Raw genomic sequence first — 15,898 nt, 5'->3', positions numbered from 1 at the left:
AACGGCAAGATACGGGCACGTGTATCTTTGCGTTGTAATGAACGTCAAGAAACCCTAGATCGAGATTATTCCGTACCCTCGACTACGGCATCCCCCAAATTGCACGCTCGCGCTCCTTGTATACGTCGCCGCGCTCAGAGCTTCATTCCACACCGCTAAGGGTCCCACTAGGCTTTCGCTGCTTTCGCCTTCACATTCTTATAGAAAGTTCTAAGCATCCCCCGTAATTTTTCTTTCTTTATGTATTTTATCGAGCATGTGATGTCTGTTCCAATAAAGTATTTTGTTCTTGTGACCTCAATCTTTTGTTTTTCATTTTTCAAGTTTTAGATGCACATGTAAATTATTGGCCAATTATTGACCACTCAGTGGGTATGTGCCACAGCCTATGACAACGTCATCATCATCATCAACAACAACAACGACCGCCGGGCGCTTACGCCGCCGACGCCAGGAGTGACCACGTCTGGCGGCACGAAAGCGCGGAAAACCTCCTGTGGAACGCGAGGACCGAAAGCATGTGGTTTTTGCCTCCACCACCGAATGCAACTAAAAACAAAGGAGACTTCTTCGACAATACGTTTCGTCTCACGTTTAATGGACCCAATGTCTACCGGAACAGCCAGGTTGGATTGTTCCTTCGCAAGCCTGACTGGAAGAACATCCAGCTGCAGCCGTTCGAGAAGAACCTGTACGTGGAACACCCGGCCACGACAAGCAGGTCGATGGCCGAAGTGAGCGCCTACAGAAAAGTGAACGGTATATCGGTGAAAGGGTACAACGTGCCGAAGCCCATCCTTGCTCTGGAAGAGTCCAACTTCCCGGACTTCATCGTCAAGAGCATCGGGGCCACACGCGACCACAGTTCACCCACGTCCATCGAGGCACACTGCTGGCCCATCGCACTCGCGTGCCGGAACTTTCTGGGCATCGCGGAGACGGGATCACACAAGACGCTCGCCTACGTCCTGCCGGCAGTCATCCACGTCAGCCGGCAGCCGCCCCTGCAACAGGGAGACGGACCCATCACCGTCGTGTTGGCTCCGACACGAGAGCTGGCCAAGCAGATTCATAACATAGCTTTAGAATTGGGTGAGCCCGCCGCCGTGCGCAGTGTGTGCGCCTCGAACGGGGAGCCCAAAGGAGGTCAGTACGACGAGCTGAAGAAGGGCTGCCACATCTGCGTGGCCACTCCTCGACGCTTCATCGACTTCCTCGAGGAAGGCAAGGTGAATCTGCGCCGCTGCACGTACCTCGTGCTGGACGAGGTAGACCGCATGGTGGCAATGGGGTTCAAGCCCCATATCCTCAAGATTGCCGAGCACTGCCGGCCGGACCATCAGACGATCATGTGGGTCACATCCTGGCAAAACGAGCTCAGGCCCTTTGTCGAGGACCTGCTCAACGACTACATCAAAATCGAGTTCGGGAAGGCGCAGCTACCCGCTGAAAACAGCGTGGAGATGACCGTCGACGTGTGCCAGGAGGAAGCGAAGGAAGCGAAGCTAGCCGAGCTCTTCGACGACGTCCTCAAGGAGAAGTCAAAGAAAGCTGTTGTGTTTACCGACACGAAGAGGAAGGCCGACGAGATTGCGTGGAAGCTGCGACTCCGGGGCTGGTCTGCCATCGGCCTTCACGGCAAGAAGACGAAAAAGGAGCGCGACTGGATCGTCTCCTTGTTCCGTACTGGTACGTCAAGCGTGCTCGTGACGACTGACAAGGTTGCGCAGGACTTGGTCCTCGATAACGTGTGCCTCGTTGTGAACTACGACTGCCCGGACTGCTCGGAGGTCTTCGTGCGTAGGTCGAGCCACGTCGCGCGCTCAGGTGAACCAGGTGTGGTTCACACTTTCATCCTTCCGACCCAGCAGCCGTATGCCACAAACCTTGTAGCAATTCTGGAGCATGCCAAGCAGCCGGTTAAACGAGAGCTTTACAAAATGGCAAGGAAAGCTCATGCCAAATGATGACGCGTTTGACACCGGCGGTCGGCGAGGTGCCCGGGGTGACGGCTGCCCAAGGAAGCAACTCGGTGTTCTAAAGTACGCTCTCAAAATTGCCTGCCTCTGCTTAAGTAATGCAAGAGGCAGCAGTCTGTTTAACTCTATGCCAAGTAAAACTTATATAACCGTATATAAACTTCACTTCATTGATTTTAATTGCAGAGTTTATTATTTGGAATGAATGAAATGTCAGGTTCGAAACAAAATAACACCCTCTATGCGGAAGTGGATTGGAGTTCTACCACAAAATTATTTATCGGGGTATTCTGGTATACTTGTTAAACATAGAAAAAAGAAACCTGTTCAATCACATGCCACTGCTCTCACGAATACCGAAGTTAATTATTATTTCTGCATTCGTTGCTATTACACTATAGTTTTGTTGAAAAAATCACCAGCCCTTCCCCTGTCGAGAAAATGGGGGTGAGCGAAGCTAGCTTGTCGTGTGTATCTGACCTTCGTGGTGATTTTCTTTGTTTCTCTCTTTTTCTTTCTTTCTCTCTCTCGTCCATTCTCTGTCTCTTTCTCTTTCTTTCCCTGACCTTCGTGGTGACTTTCTTTCTCTTCTTTCTTACTCTCTATCTTTCCTCTTTCTTTACTTCTTTCTCTCTATCTTTCTCTCCCTCTCTCCTTATTTCTTTCTTTCTCTCTCTCTTTCTCACTTTGTCTTTCTCTTTCTTTCTTCCTTTCTTTCTCTCTCTCTTTTCCTTTCTCTTTGTCTTTCTTTTTTGTCCCTGGTATGTGCCATTGAAATGGGACGTTTTCTGCACAATCGCCAGGATCGGCCCACTTTTCAGCGTGACACCGCCACCGCCACCACCATCGCCGACACTTGTGAGCCTATAAAGCTTCGCTTTAAAAAATGGAGCCAGTTCCACAAAGTGAAATCTGTCAAAACAGCGAAGCTGTGGTCGTCTGTTTCTGCGAATGTCGCGTATGTTTCTTTGTTTTTTTTTGTTTTTTTTTTGTGGGAGTCTTCGTTTTTAGACCGAAGGAACAACCACATCTCCGCTGTTTCGACAGATCGTGTCCCATCCTCTGCGGTGCGCTAGGAACGCCGTCGCCCATGGACGCCGACGCGTCCCATCCCCCCGCCAAGTAGCGCCAGGCCCCGCACACTCTCAAGTTCCAGCGATCGCCACAGAGGGCGAAAAATAAATCGCGGCGCAAGTGGAGCTACTGTAATATTGTCGCACGCTTTAATTTGTATTTTTTTTCTGCTAGGGGCGCTCAACGCGGCTAAGTATTTTATCTATAAATAAAGAGAACAGCAGGCAGCGTGTCTCAACCAGAACAGCTCAGGCAATCTCCAGCTCGCGCCTTCCCGGATGACTGGCGATGTGGCTGCAGCGCCGGGTATTCCTCTTCACTACAGTACATATAACCGACAAACATAGTTAACGTGTCTTTTTTTTTACAAAATAAGCACTCTATTGTTTTTATTGGACTTCTGTTATTAAAGTCCGTGCTTTATTACTTGAATAACGCTTTTGAGACCTCACTGACGTGTGATAAGCAGCAGCTCACTGTTATCGATTGCAGTCCGTGCCGTTTGTCGATTCAAATTGTACGGCGGTAATATTTGTGAACGGGTTGGTCGTTTCCTTTGAGCAGCATCACGCAGGTTCGTTTTAGTTAGATATCAATAATATCTCAGCCAGTTTATGCGTCCAACATTCGATAGCTGCCACCAAGCGAACGTGTTTAAAGACGGTGAACATCATCAGCTGCGGCGTTTCACTGGCATTAACGGCTGCATGCACGGCTTTCGCCGTTCGCAGGCTTTCGCGGCTGCATCTGGCCGTGTAATGACGTGTTGCTTGAAAAAAAAAAAAAAAGAAGCTAGGGGTAGCTTCACACTAGTGGTGCGAAGACTGGGCAAACAGCGAGGCTGGTGACCGCACCTATAGCTTGACCCCACCTATAGCTTCGGCCAAGTTTTTGCGAGGCTATGCTGGCTATGCTTCGAGACTCGGCCACATTTTGCGTAAGATCACCCCGGAATCATCGACAGCCCAAGGAGCAACGAACACTCGGTCATTAAAGTATCTGCACGCTTCTGGACGCTCAAACGCTTTTGCTCGGTTTCGCGGGCTTTAACTCCGGATCTTCTGCGAATCGCCGACGTTTCGCCGCTGCTTCGGCGGCGCGATACTCGGGATCGGACCGAAGTCTTCTCACTCGCTCTCGAGTAGCGGCGCGGCGGCTTTCGCGCCGCACTTCCTCTGCTTCGGGAGTGACACTCTTCTTTGGCCGCCCCATCTTCGCGGCGATGTGCTCGGCGCGGAAACGGCGGGGCTTTCGTGTGGCCGCGGCGGCGACGCGGAGCTATGTAATTTCCCCTGGGTCGGCGCAGTGGCGTGATGGCTTAGCTCCGCCTCTGCGCAGCCGCGGCAACTAAAGTCGCTAGATATTTTTATTGCGATAGCAATTATATGGACACTTCAACCGGATTTCTGCCGTCGGCGTCGCCGTCGTCGTCGCCGTGAGGTTCCGTATAGATTCCAAGGGCGATAAAATCGTCGCCGCGCGCCGTATGCGCGAGCGAAAGCGCGCGGGGGACGCGCGCTATCACGGAGAGCGAACGCTCGGCGGAAAGCAAACGCGACCGTCGCGTGGGGGTATGGGAGGGAGGGAGGCGGGGCGGCGCTGTGCTCCGGCACCAAAGGCGTATCTTGCCACTCAATCTCCCACGCGAAAGCAACAAAGCGGGAAGAGGGGGGGATGGGGGGGGGGGGGGGGCAGCTTCTCCTCCGCCAACAACTTCTTCGCAGTTTGCCCGGTGGTGCCTGTCGCCCGCACCGTCTTTATCTCCACACGGCTCTGGTTTCCGTTGCAGCGATAGACCGCGCGAACCTGCGCTTGCTGCCAGCGTTTCGACAGTCGTTGGCTGCGGTCATTCAGTGTGATCTTTTCATGTTTGCTTGTGCGCGCTGACACCACGATTGTTCATTCAGTTAGTAAGCCAATGTGTCCAAGTTTATGCAGCCGATAAAACTGTCCCTACTCCGAATAGCTCTCTACTAATTTGCTATCGCAATCGATGCTTCGCCTTTCGAGCGAAACGGCGACATTTTTTTTTTTTGCTTTCTTTCTATAGATCTAGGGACTTTATCGGCAACCACTCCGCACGGCGCGGTCACGTCATAGCTCGGCAAAGCGATGCGGCGCGCGCGATGACGTCACGGCTCGCGCAGCTGTGGCGAGGCTCGGCGCGGTTGGCGCAACTGAGGCGAAGCGTTAGGCGTATGTGCCATTGCGCTTGGACCCTTTCTGCACTGCCTCCAGGATCGGCCCACATTTCTGATCTATGATACGCGGCGTAACGAAGTGCTTAAACCGCTCCGCTGTTAAAAAAAAAAAAAAAAAAAAAACTGTCAGCTCTTCCACTGGCCGGGGTGGAGATGGAAGACCAGCGAAGCTGTACTATGGTGGGAATTATGTATTTTCAATTATGACTGTTAAGATGTGATGGTGTAAATGGTTATTTGAACTATTAAAGAATGAGAAGTATATGTGATCCGGTTGTTTTCATTTACTTAGTGACCACAGGGACCATGACCTTATGGTCGAGTGAAAGCGCGCGTCCCTCGCGCGCTTTTACTCGCACTTACAGCATACGGCCAATGAGAGTTTTTTTCTACATGCGGACACGACCACCGGAGACTGAGCCCTTAACAGCTTCGCTTTAAAAATGTGCTAGCCAGTGCGAAAATTCATCGCTGGAACCGAGCACAGTCTGCTTGAAGGCTACTCACGAAAGCGGATTAACCTTGATTGAAAGAAACACTTTGTGTAACATGAATCAATTCCTACCTTGCTACGATGATCGACACGGTTTGAAATGTACTGAGGCCGCAGTATGAATTCGTCGTGAAATGTGGCGTGATAGAAAATTTTATGAAATAGCAAAAGACGGGCGACATTGCGGCGATTATAGCTAGTGGAATAAGTGCTAGGTTAGCTTTCATTGAGGTTATACTCGTGGCACGGTTATATTAGAAAGAATGAAATGAGTAGAGCTATTTTGTACTTGTTCAAGTGAAGTAATAAGATTAACACGACTGGGATCCCATATTGCAGATGCATATTCAAGTTTCAAGCATATTAGAGTCTTGTAAAACTGTAGGTTTAAAGTAGACGGTGCTTTGGAAAAGTTGTGCCGTAAGTATCCGAGCATGTGATTAGCATTGTTAATGATGTGCTCTATATTAATGGTCCAATTTAAGTTATTTGTAATGTGTACACCAAGATATTTATATGACATGTCAAAATCAAATGGAACGTTGTTAACATATGGTAAGTGCCAGGATTAGAATTAGATCTGGATACGTTCATTATTTTACATTTGTTAACTACAAAAGGCTCATGTAAAGTTTGCGTGAAATCAATAACTAGGCTAGCCCTACACCGTAAGAGATAGCTAGAAAAGGCAAGCCCACACAATTGGCCTATTTCACACTTCACAAACTTGAGAAATCACTAAAAACAAATTTTCTTGCTTTCAAACAGCAGATGACAAACTTGAGCACAGTGTACTTCCAAAAAAGATTTTGAAATATACTCGCAGAATGAGTTGGACTTGACATTCAGCGAATCAACAGTGGACGAGCAAGTCTGTCTTCGTCTCGGCCCTCACAAATATGTTTGCGTGTTGAAACGTTGGCTCCAGGCTGAGGCTTCCCTTGCTCACCTCTGTTATACCCGTGTCACACGGGAGCGCTTGGAAGGCCTTCCAGTCGACGGCCTTCGAACCGCCACAACTCTATCGACTCAAAGAAGTTGTGGCGGTGCTACACGGCACTATTGAAAGGCCGTTGAGTGGTTCGGGCGTTTTTCGCGAAACTTGTGTGGTGCTGTTGTCCTCCTACACTTCTCACTCCTAAGAGCGGTGAGCAGGACCTCAGGACGAGGACCTCCGTGAGTGCGACTTCAAGCAGGGACCGCGACAGGCCACGCGGGTACGGAAATGTTACGGGTGACGTGGGAAAGAACGTTGCAGCGGGGCGGCGACCCAAGGTCGCCTCCACGGGGCCCCGAGGCACCACAACCGAGAGATGATGAGGTCGAAAGATCCAGTGACTGCAATGCTCTGCGAAGCGTAAAATTAAGAGCAACGAGCTTTGGGAAATGATTTACTTGCCGAGGCTCAGAGGCCACGTGTCAATTTCTTTTCTCATTCTTTACCTTTCTTTCGATAAAACTAAATACACCATATAGTTCACTCGCGAAAAGTCTGTAGATGTATCTTTTGCTCACATAAAGCTACACGACAACCCTCTCGGTCGCAGTGGTTCGTTCAATAATCTTGGCGTAGTAGCAGACTGTCAGACTGTCATCTTCCTTGAATAACCGCACTGATGCGCTATGTAGTAGACCTCAAAACAGCTATTATTGCTGATTACGAGCTCAAAATTACTTTGACAGCAAAACTCTGCGCAACTTGGTCTTGGCAGGTATACGAAGTAATTTAATATACGGCACTGTACCATTGCCGTGGACTTCGATCGTATTAGAAAAGGACGAATTCGGCGTTTTCGAATATTCAAAGCTATAGCCAAGTATTTCGCAACGACCAAATCCTAAAGTCTGGCTACTCTCCCCCGTCTCCTAGACAAATTGTCGCAAAGTATGAGACGCAGGAAAACGACAAAAGCTTTCGAAGCAGTGCAGAAACAAAATGGGTTATGCAAACGTTGTTTGCGGTTTCGCGGCGGAGAACTACATGACACCCTTTTGACTTTGGCTTGAATACATAGTGGCATATACACTCAGTATATGCCACTCAGTGTGCGGAAAGCGAGGGAACCATTCTCAGTGGTCGCAGGCCCCGGCGCACCACGCTTCTCGTCTCAGAGGCCATGCGCGGACTTCTCGGCAGCGCCACGAGATGGCGCAATGTGTCCTTAAAGCAGCGCGAGAGAGGAGCCCGGTTTCCGCATTTCTGCGCGTTCGCACGCAGCGACGATACATGCCTTTCAGACGCCACGATCAAACATGATTCGTTTGAACGGTGGCAATGCATGGTGTAGCTATATTGATTCAACGCTGAACGCATTACCGTCTTCAGACATCGTGAGATGGGTTCTCCAAATTTTTCCATATTAGCTCAGATGTCTTTGAGTAGTGCCCTCTCGCGGCGAACGTCATCTGGGGGACTCCGCGGCAGTGCCGCGCGCGCTGCTCGTTAATTGAAAGCAGCCTGGTGGTGCCCTCCGACCTGTCCTGCTCAAGGTTTAATCCGTAAGCATTCCGGCTACAATGTCTGCGCTGTAATACAGTGCTTGCCTGTATCCAGCGTGAGCTGAGTGCCCGGGCGCCCGCTTCGTTGGCCACAGTGCATTCAGTTTTGATGCTCCCCAGTGCTTTAAGCGTATCGCGAAGCACGTTTGATGTCATTCTCAAGAAATGAAGTGGTTGCTGCAATGGTTTGACCCATGCAGTTCTTACTTACTCGCGAACAGCATGCTCGATTCTGTCAATATAAATAAGGAAATTTCATTTCAACCAACATCTCACGGGCACGTAAAGGGTGGTTCTCGGTCCCTTTAACGCCACATTCATTGTGTAATGGGCTCTGCCGTATTTTTACAGCGAAGCTGTATATAGCTAGGGTTTCGTGCATTCTTAATGTGCGTAAGCAAAAATGTTGGCCGACCCTGGTGATCGTGCAGAAAGGGTCCAAGTGCAATGGCACATATCCCTGTGGACTCCGGGCGGTGGGCTCCGGGACCTGTAACGAGCCCTTGAACTACCCTTGTCACACCTGGGTCCCAAGGAGGTCCCAGGCACAAGGGTAAGAACAGAGTTCTTTATTTATGCTAATTACAGGACATCATAATCTTGGGTTAGAGAACCAAAAGAGAACAGGGTAAAATAGTATACTATAAAAATCCAACAAAATGGCTAAAAATGGTAGTTACTGGTGTTAGTAATATAAAAGGCTAAAACTGTAAAGGTGTATAATAATTACGCTTCTCTAAAAAACAATAAAATACATTAAGAAGGGCCAATGTGGGCTTTGTAGATCTGTGTCGAAGAGCTAGCTGATCGTGTCGCTAACGCAAAGTATTTTCATGGTCCGCCGGTAGTGTTTGCTGCAGGTCCTGCGGAGGACACGGTCATTGCCCGGATCCCAGTTGCCAAGGCAGCCAACAACGATGGCGTGCACCGTCACGCGCTGGAATCAGCCGGAGGAGATGTCGTTGTGCGGGGGCGTACTTCTCCTCCTTGGCCTTCCGGGCTTCTTGGAAGGCCTGCAACCGGTTTTCAAATGGTCCGCAGACGTTCAGGTTGAGTGCTTCCTCTCCACGGGCCAGCACCAGTGTTTCAAATGGTCCGCAGGACGTTCAGGTTGAGTGCTTGCTCTCCACGGGCCAGCACCAGGTCGGGCTTGTGAGAGGTGCTGCCAACGACCTGGTTTTCCGCTATCACGGTGAACTTCACCAGGGCAGCCTTTTTTTACTCGGTCGACGATGGCGTTATGGCGCTCCGTCATAGCCCGGCTCTTCCTCATGCAATGGTGTAGGACATGCAGTAGTGTCTCCTCCCCGTACCCGCAGCGCCTGCATCGCTTGTATGCTAGGGTGCCCCAATTCGTGTACCGTTTAGAGGGAACGAAATTGAGCCGGGCTCCATGAATGAAGCGCCAGTCTGTAAACCGAGTGTAGCGGCCGAGCCTCATGAAGTGGGCGTGAGCCGGGTCCGCCGCTACGCGCTCCATCGCCTGGCCCTGGTTCGGTTTCTCGTGTAGGGTGCTGTCCCGAAACTTGGAGAGGATTGCCCGGATGGTCCCGATCAGCTTGTGTTGGTCCCACGCCGACACGGAGGCCTCTCCGCAGGTGATGCGGGCCCCTTGGTCCGAAATCTTATTGGCGATGCAGAGGCGACGGGAGGCTTCCTGGCCTCCGTCCAGACAGACTGCAGCTGTGTGGACGTTTGTCTGAAATCGCCCTCCCTCTCGGTTGAGAGGTGGACCTCCATGTCTTCAGTGTCCGCTGGCTGCCTTAGTCGCCTGGTTACCACCTGTTCCAGCTCGTCCATCGCTCGCTACCGGACCTTCAGGTCAGTCTACGTGAGGAGCTTGAAGGCCCCGCCCACCCGGCACATGTCGCTCAGCTCCGCCGCAAGGGCGATCCCCGCAGTGCCAGCCTGCGTGCTTCCATACAAGTACTCATTCGAAGCTCTGGCAGGCACATATACAGGTCTTCGTGGCATGCGAAGACGTGGGTTCGTTCCCCACCTGCGGACAGTTGTTTTTGCATCCATTTTCATTTCCATTATTTATCATTTCTTTATTTCAATTAGTAAGTACAAGTAATTTCCCCTATGTTGTCCTTGGTGTTAATGTTTGTTGGCTTCTTATGATTATATATATATATATATATATATATATATATATATATATATATATAAACAGAAAGACGTATTGCAGTTCGCAATCTTGAATTTCAATTCTCTTTTGTCGTCGTAATGGGTAGGCCGTATATAGTCCGAACTCCCGAGAAACGACGTGCTTACGAAGAACGACGTCCCGCATGCCCTTAGCGTTTTGTGCACGACCTTGATCGGCGGAGTTTGCCGCCCGCCGGCGACGATTGCATTCTCGTCTCTGTTCTTGCCGTCGTTCTTCGTAGACGCGATGCTCCTCGGGAGTCCGGACTATACGCGAATATGATGGAAATAATATAATAATAACAGAGATGATGTGAGAATGTGTGCGTGCCTATCGGCACGATATCCACCGATTAAGACAATAAATGTGTTCGTACCTTTGTTCAAAATTCGGTGTCACCTCTGTGTCGTGTGCTAAACAGCGTCACTGGTCATCCACCTTCACAGAGTGGAATGGCTCATAAAGTTTTCTTTCCTTATTTTCTTATCGAGGCACAACAAATATCACAATACGAGCGATTGGCCAAGACTAAGCCAGGCCGCCAGATACTCGAGAATCTCGGCATCTCTTACCACACCCAACACGGTGACAAACATGACATACCACGCGATATCCGAACTAAACTCACAGTTCCACCGATACCCAAGAACATGCACCCCGAACACAACGAGGGCAGACGCGTCAGTAGAGCCAAAACCATGACTAAGATTTTTGGTCACAACGAGGAAGCAGTCTTTGTCGATGCAGCACGCTATCGGGACCGGTCGTCACCGCTTCATAGCTGCGGTCGTATACCACACACACCAATGCAAAGCAAGCGCATCAATCGCCACAAGACACGTAGAAACGGCGGAGGAAGTGGCTATCGCGCTGGCGATAGCTCACACCAGTGCCTCGTATATCATCAGCGACTCTCAAACGGCCGTGCGAAACTACGCCAACGACAGAATCTCCCCTGAGGCATTGCGGATCCTTAATACGGGCAAAACTTATGAGGCATACAAATGCGTACAAATCCTCTGGATCCCAGCCCACACATATCTAGATCAACCGGAGTTCAGTCCAAACGAGGTGGCGCACAACGTGGTTCGAGGTCTCACGTTCCGAGCCGCGTTCGAAGAAGCAGCCACTCGAACGGACACCTCCGCGGTGGTGTGGGAATGGGACGATCGGCTCACTAAATTTTGTGACATTACTCAACATTATCGAATGCAAAAGCGGGAGTATCCACCGCCTCACCCCAAGCTCAATCGGGCCCAGTCCGTTCAATGGCGGCAGCTACAAACGCGAACATACACGAATCCTGTCATCATGAACCATATATACCCCGAATTATATACAACCAATCTATGCCAGTATTGTAACACCAGCGCCACACTAGATCACCTCCTATGGGCATGTCCAGCATTAATCAGCAATACTGGGGTCGCGGCCTCCAATGAGGGCCTTCGGGCGCGTTGGGGAACTGCGCTGCTCAGTTCAGGCCTGGACCAGTAACTTTGGGCTATCCAGCAGGCCGAGGAAGCTGCCGGGAGACACGGTCTCTCCGCTGGTTCCTAGGTGGGAACCCAGCCCAGCAATCTGCCGGAAAAAATAAAGTTCTTCTCTCTCTCTCTCTTATTTTCTTTATCGAGCATTTAAAGTTTGTTCCAATAAAGTATTTTGCTTTTGAGACCTAATTCTCTTTATTTTTTTATGTTTTAGATTCTTAGCCAAATTGTTGAGCACTCAACAATACGCTATCAGAGGTTGAATAAAATTCAACCTCTGATAATATTAGAAAGGGAAGCTCTGCGATTGTGCCTTGGACTCCCTAAGTTTGTCGCCAACACCGTGGTGTATATGGAAGCGTGATTACCAAGCTTAAAGAGCAGATTGATGATTCTTACAGTCCAAACACATCTAAAAATTTACGAATCTCCTCAAAGAAGATCAATGTATATTTTCATTAACGAACCAAGTTCATTATTTAATAGTCATTGGTCTCGATTACACACCCCTCAGATCGTATTCGTACAGGCACAGCTAACACCAATGAATGTGCAAATTCAACGCATTCACCCAACAAGTCAATCAAAAATAAGCCTCCAGATAGAATTCGACGATATTTCCCCCTCAAATGCTAAACTAATGCCATACACATATTTAAATGATCAATTACAAGATTACCTTTCTCACCTGGAAACAAACGATATCATAGCCACTGATGCTTCACAGTCCGAAGAGAAGGCTGGCGTAGGCATTTTGTCTCCTCTTAATTCGCCCTTTTCTATTCGCCTTCCAGATTACACGCCTATTTTCATAGCAGAATTATTGGCCATTGTTCTAGCGCTACGTAAACTTCCTGCAAATTAATCGACAGCTGTCATAGTTACAGATTATCGATCGGTATGTGTGTCGCTTTCCACGGAAACGAATTCAGCTCTCCTTAGTTTGCTTTCAAAATTTGTCCCTAAAAGCTTACGAAAAATTAACTTGCTGTGGGTTCCTGGCCACCGCGGTTTATATCTTAACGAAATGGCAGATTTATTAGCCAGAACGTCTCTAAGTATACCTTTGATCCCTGTTTTACCGGATACAGCTTACGTCACTGCATAGAGATACAGAAAATTTTGTTTGCAAAAAGATTTAAGCAACTTTCCGCTGAAACCATCTCCAGACTTTCTCCAGACTTGGAATAAACAGTGGTAGGTGTCCTTCTCGGCAGTTGGAAGTTACTTACATCAGACTATGCTGCCACATCCCGCAATTGAATTTTTATTTACATAGAGCCGGTCTCACGATGTCCCCTCTATGTCACAACTGTAAGGAAATTGAATCAATAGAACACTACTTTTTATCATGCGGACAATATTCACACCAGAGAAAGTTATTACTGGAAGCTCGACTCTACAAAATTAGATTAGGTTTAAACATACCAGTATTGTTATCATTTGGGACCTCAACACTAGGCTATAGTCACAGAGACGTGTGTTGCGCAGTATTTCATTATTTAACTCAAACAAACGATTACACTGCTAATTACTGTATTTGTATTCTATACACATCAGATGCATTCATATCACCTAAATTGGTTTCTCCAAATTGTTTGTTAATATTACCTCTCCCTGGTTGTAACCGCTCTTAACTTTCACCTTTCAGTTAGTCTGACTGCTCGATCGCATAGTAATCTAGTTACTGCAACATCTGCCTTTGTTCTTTTTTTTTGTCTTTTACTTTGCGTTTCTTGTTTTTAAATACGAATTTTCTTTAGCATACCCACTGCCGCCCGATTCTTGGCCTGTCCCCCTTAGTGGGTGCGAGCCATGACAGTGGTTAATCATCATCATCATCATCAATACCAACGCTCTAACAACGACCGCCGGGCCCTTAGGCCGCCGACGCCAGGAGTGACCCCGTCTGGCGGCACGCATGGCGCGTAGAACACCCTGCTGAAGGCGAGAAACGAAACGATGTGGTTCTGGGATCCATCACCGCGTAAAAGGAGAGCCCAAGGAGACTTCCGCAACAATAAGTTTCCTCAAGCTGGGAAGGAAGCCTATGCCTACCGGAAAAGCCAGGTTGGATGGTTCCTTCGCAAGCCTGACTGGAAGAACATCCAGTTGCAGCCGTTTCGAGAAGAACCTGTACGTGGAACACCCGGCCACGACAAGCAGGTCGATGGCCGAAGTGAATGCATACAGAAACATCAACGGTATATCGGTGAAAGGGAAGAACGTGCCGAAGCCCATCCTTGCTCTGGAAGAGTCCAACTTCCCGGACTTCATCGTCAAGAGCATCGAGGCCTCACGCGACCACACTTCGCCCACGTGCATCGAGGCACACTGCTGGCCCATCGCACTCAGGTGCAGGAACTTTCTGGGCATCGCGAACACGGGATCACACAAGACGCTCGCCTACGTCCTGCCGGCAGTCATCCACGTCAGCCGGCAGCCGCCCCTGCAACAGGGAGAGGGACCCATCGCCGTCGTGCTGGCTCCGACACGAGAGCTGGCCAAGCAGATTCATAACATAGTCTTAGAGTTGGCTGAGCACGCAGGCGTGCGCAGCGTGTGCGCCTCGAATAGAGAGCCCAAAGAAGATCAGTACCACGAGCTGAAGGGCTGCCACATCTGCGTGGCCACGCCTCGACGCCTCATCGACTTCCTCGAGGAAGGCAAGGTGAATCTGCGCCGCTGCACGTACCTCGTGCTGGACGAGGTTGACCGCATGCTGACATTGGGTTTGGAGCCCCATGTCCTCAAGATTGCCGAGCTCTGCCGACCGGACCACCAGACGATAATGTGGGTCAGGTTCTGGCAAAACGAGCTCAGGCCCTTTGTCGAGGACCTGCTCAACGACTATATCGAAATCGAGTTCGGGACGGCGCAGCTACCCGCTGAAAACAGCGTGGAGATGACCGTCGACGTGTGCCAGGAAGAAGAGAAGGAAGCGAAACTAGTCGAGCTCTTCAAAGATGTCCTCAAGGAGAAGTCAAAGAAAGCCGTTGTGTTCACCGACACGAAGAGGAAGGCCGACGAAATTGCGTGGAAGCTGCGACTCCGCGGCTGGTCTGCCATCAGCCTTCACGGCAAGAAGACGAAAGAGGAGCGCGACTGGATCGTTTCTATGTTTCGTACTAGTACGTCAAGCGTGCTCGTGACGACGGACAAGGTATCGCAGGACTTAGTCCTCGAGAACGTGTGCCTGGTTGTGAACTACGACTACCCGGACTGCTCGGACGTCTACGTGCGCAGGTCGAGCCACATCGCGCGCTCAGGTGAACCAGGCGTTGTCCACACGTTCATCCTTCCGACCCAGCAGATGTATGCCAGAAACCTTAGAGCAATTCTGGAGGATGCCATGCAGCCGGTTAAACCAGAGCTCCACAACGCGGAAAAAAAGCTCGTTTGAGACGATGACGCCTTTGACTCCGGTGGTCGGCGAGGTGCCCGGGGTGACGGCGGCCCAAAGAAGCAATTTGTTGTCCATGAGAAAGGCTCTTAAAATTGCCTGCCTCTGCTTAACTGATGCAAGAGGTAGCAGCCTGTTTTAAGTCTATATGCCTTGTAAAACTTATATAACATTATATAAACTTCAGTCTATTTGTTTTAATTGCAGAGTTTATTAAGGCCATAGCCTTAGATGGCTCATGGGTCGAATGTCACAGTTTCGCCCTAAGGGCGAAGCAATGAATGCGATAGCAACACAGCAATGTCATACGAAGTAAGGTGAGCGGCTTTGGTAACAATATGAATTGTAGTAAACATGAGCTGATTAAGTAAGCAGGTGTGCTGCGGCGTAAGTAGACCGACATGAAGAGAGACTCGATGACCACGAGAAGGCGCGTGTGAAACGGTGGTGTTGATGAGAAGCGCTTCCCGTGGGCAGCGCGCGTGCGAAGGGACACACCTGTAGCGCTGCACTGCCGATCCGGGCAGCATTACATGTGTAGCGTGCGTTGGAAAATGTGACCCGACTATTACTAACTGAATGAACAAGCGTGGTGTGAGCGCGCACA

The 15,898-nt window shown here is 49.7% G+C and overlaps 1 protein-coding gene across 1 annotated transcript; it reads left to right on the top strand.

The window, feature by feature from the left end:
• The first annotated feature begins 420 nt into the window (after window positions 1–420).
• On the top strand, window positions 421–15,524 carry LOC119445087 (probable ATP-dependent RNA helicase DDX5). Its single transcript, XM_037709411.2, has 2 exons — window positions 421–721; window positions 14,055–15,524. The coding sequence occupies exons 1-2, from the start codon at window positions 519–521 to the stop codon at window positions 15,289–15,291; spliced, it is 1,440 nt and encodes a 479-aa protein (XP_037565339.2). The 5' UTR covers window positions 421–518; the 3' UTR covers window positions 15,292–15,524.
• Window positions 15,525–15,898: the final 374 nt, after the last annotated feature.

The sequence above is a fragment of the Dermacentor silvarum genome, chromosome 3 (assembly GCF_013339745.2).
Source record: "Dermacentor silvarum isolate Dsil-2018 chromosome 3, BIME_Dsil_1.4, whole genome shotgun sequence".
NCBI classification, from domain to species: Eukaryota; Metazoa; Arthropoda; class Arachnida; order Ixodida; family Ixodidae; genus Dermacentor; species Dermacentor silvarum.
Note: the sequence above shows the minus strand (reverse complement) of the source record. Positions and strands in the feature narration are given on the sequence as shown.

Bases quoted from the DNA above. Each gene is read 5' to 3' on its own strand.
- LOC119445087 (XM_037709411.2), top strand. From the start codon at position 519: ATGTGGTTTTTGCCTCCACCACCGAATGCAACTAAAAACAAAGGAGAC. The intron at 722-14,054 runs GTCGATGGCCGA...CACGACAAGCAG, and splicing joins CACCCGGCCACGACAAGCAG to GTCGATGGCCGAAGTGAATG.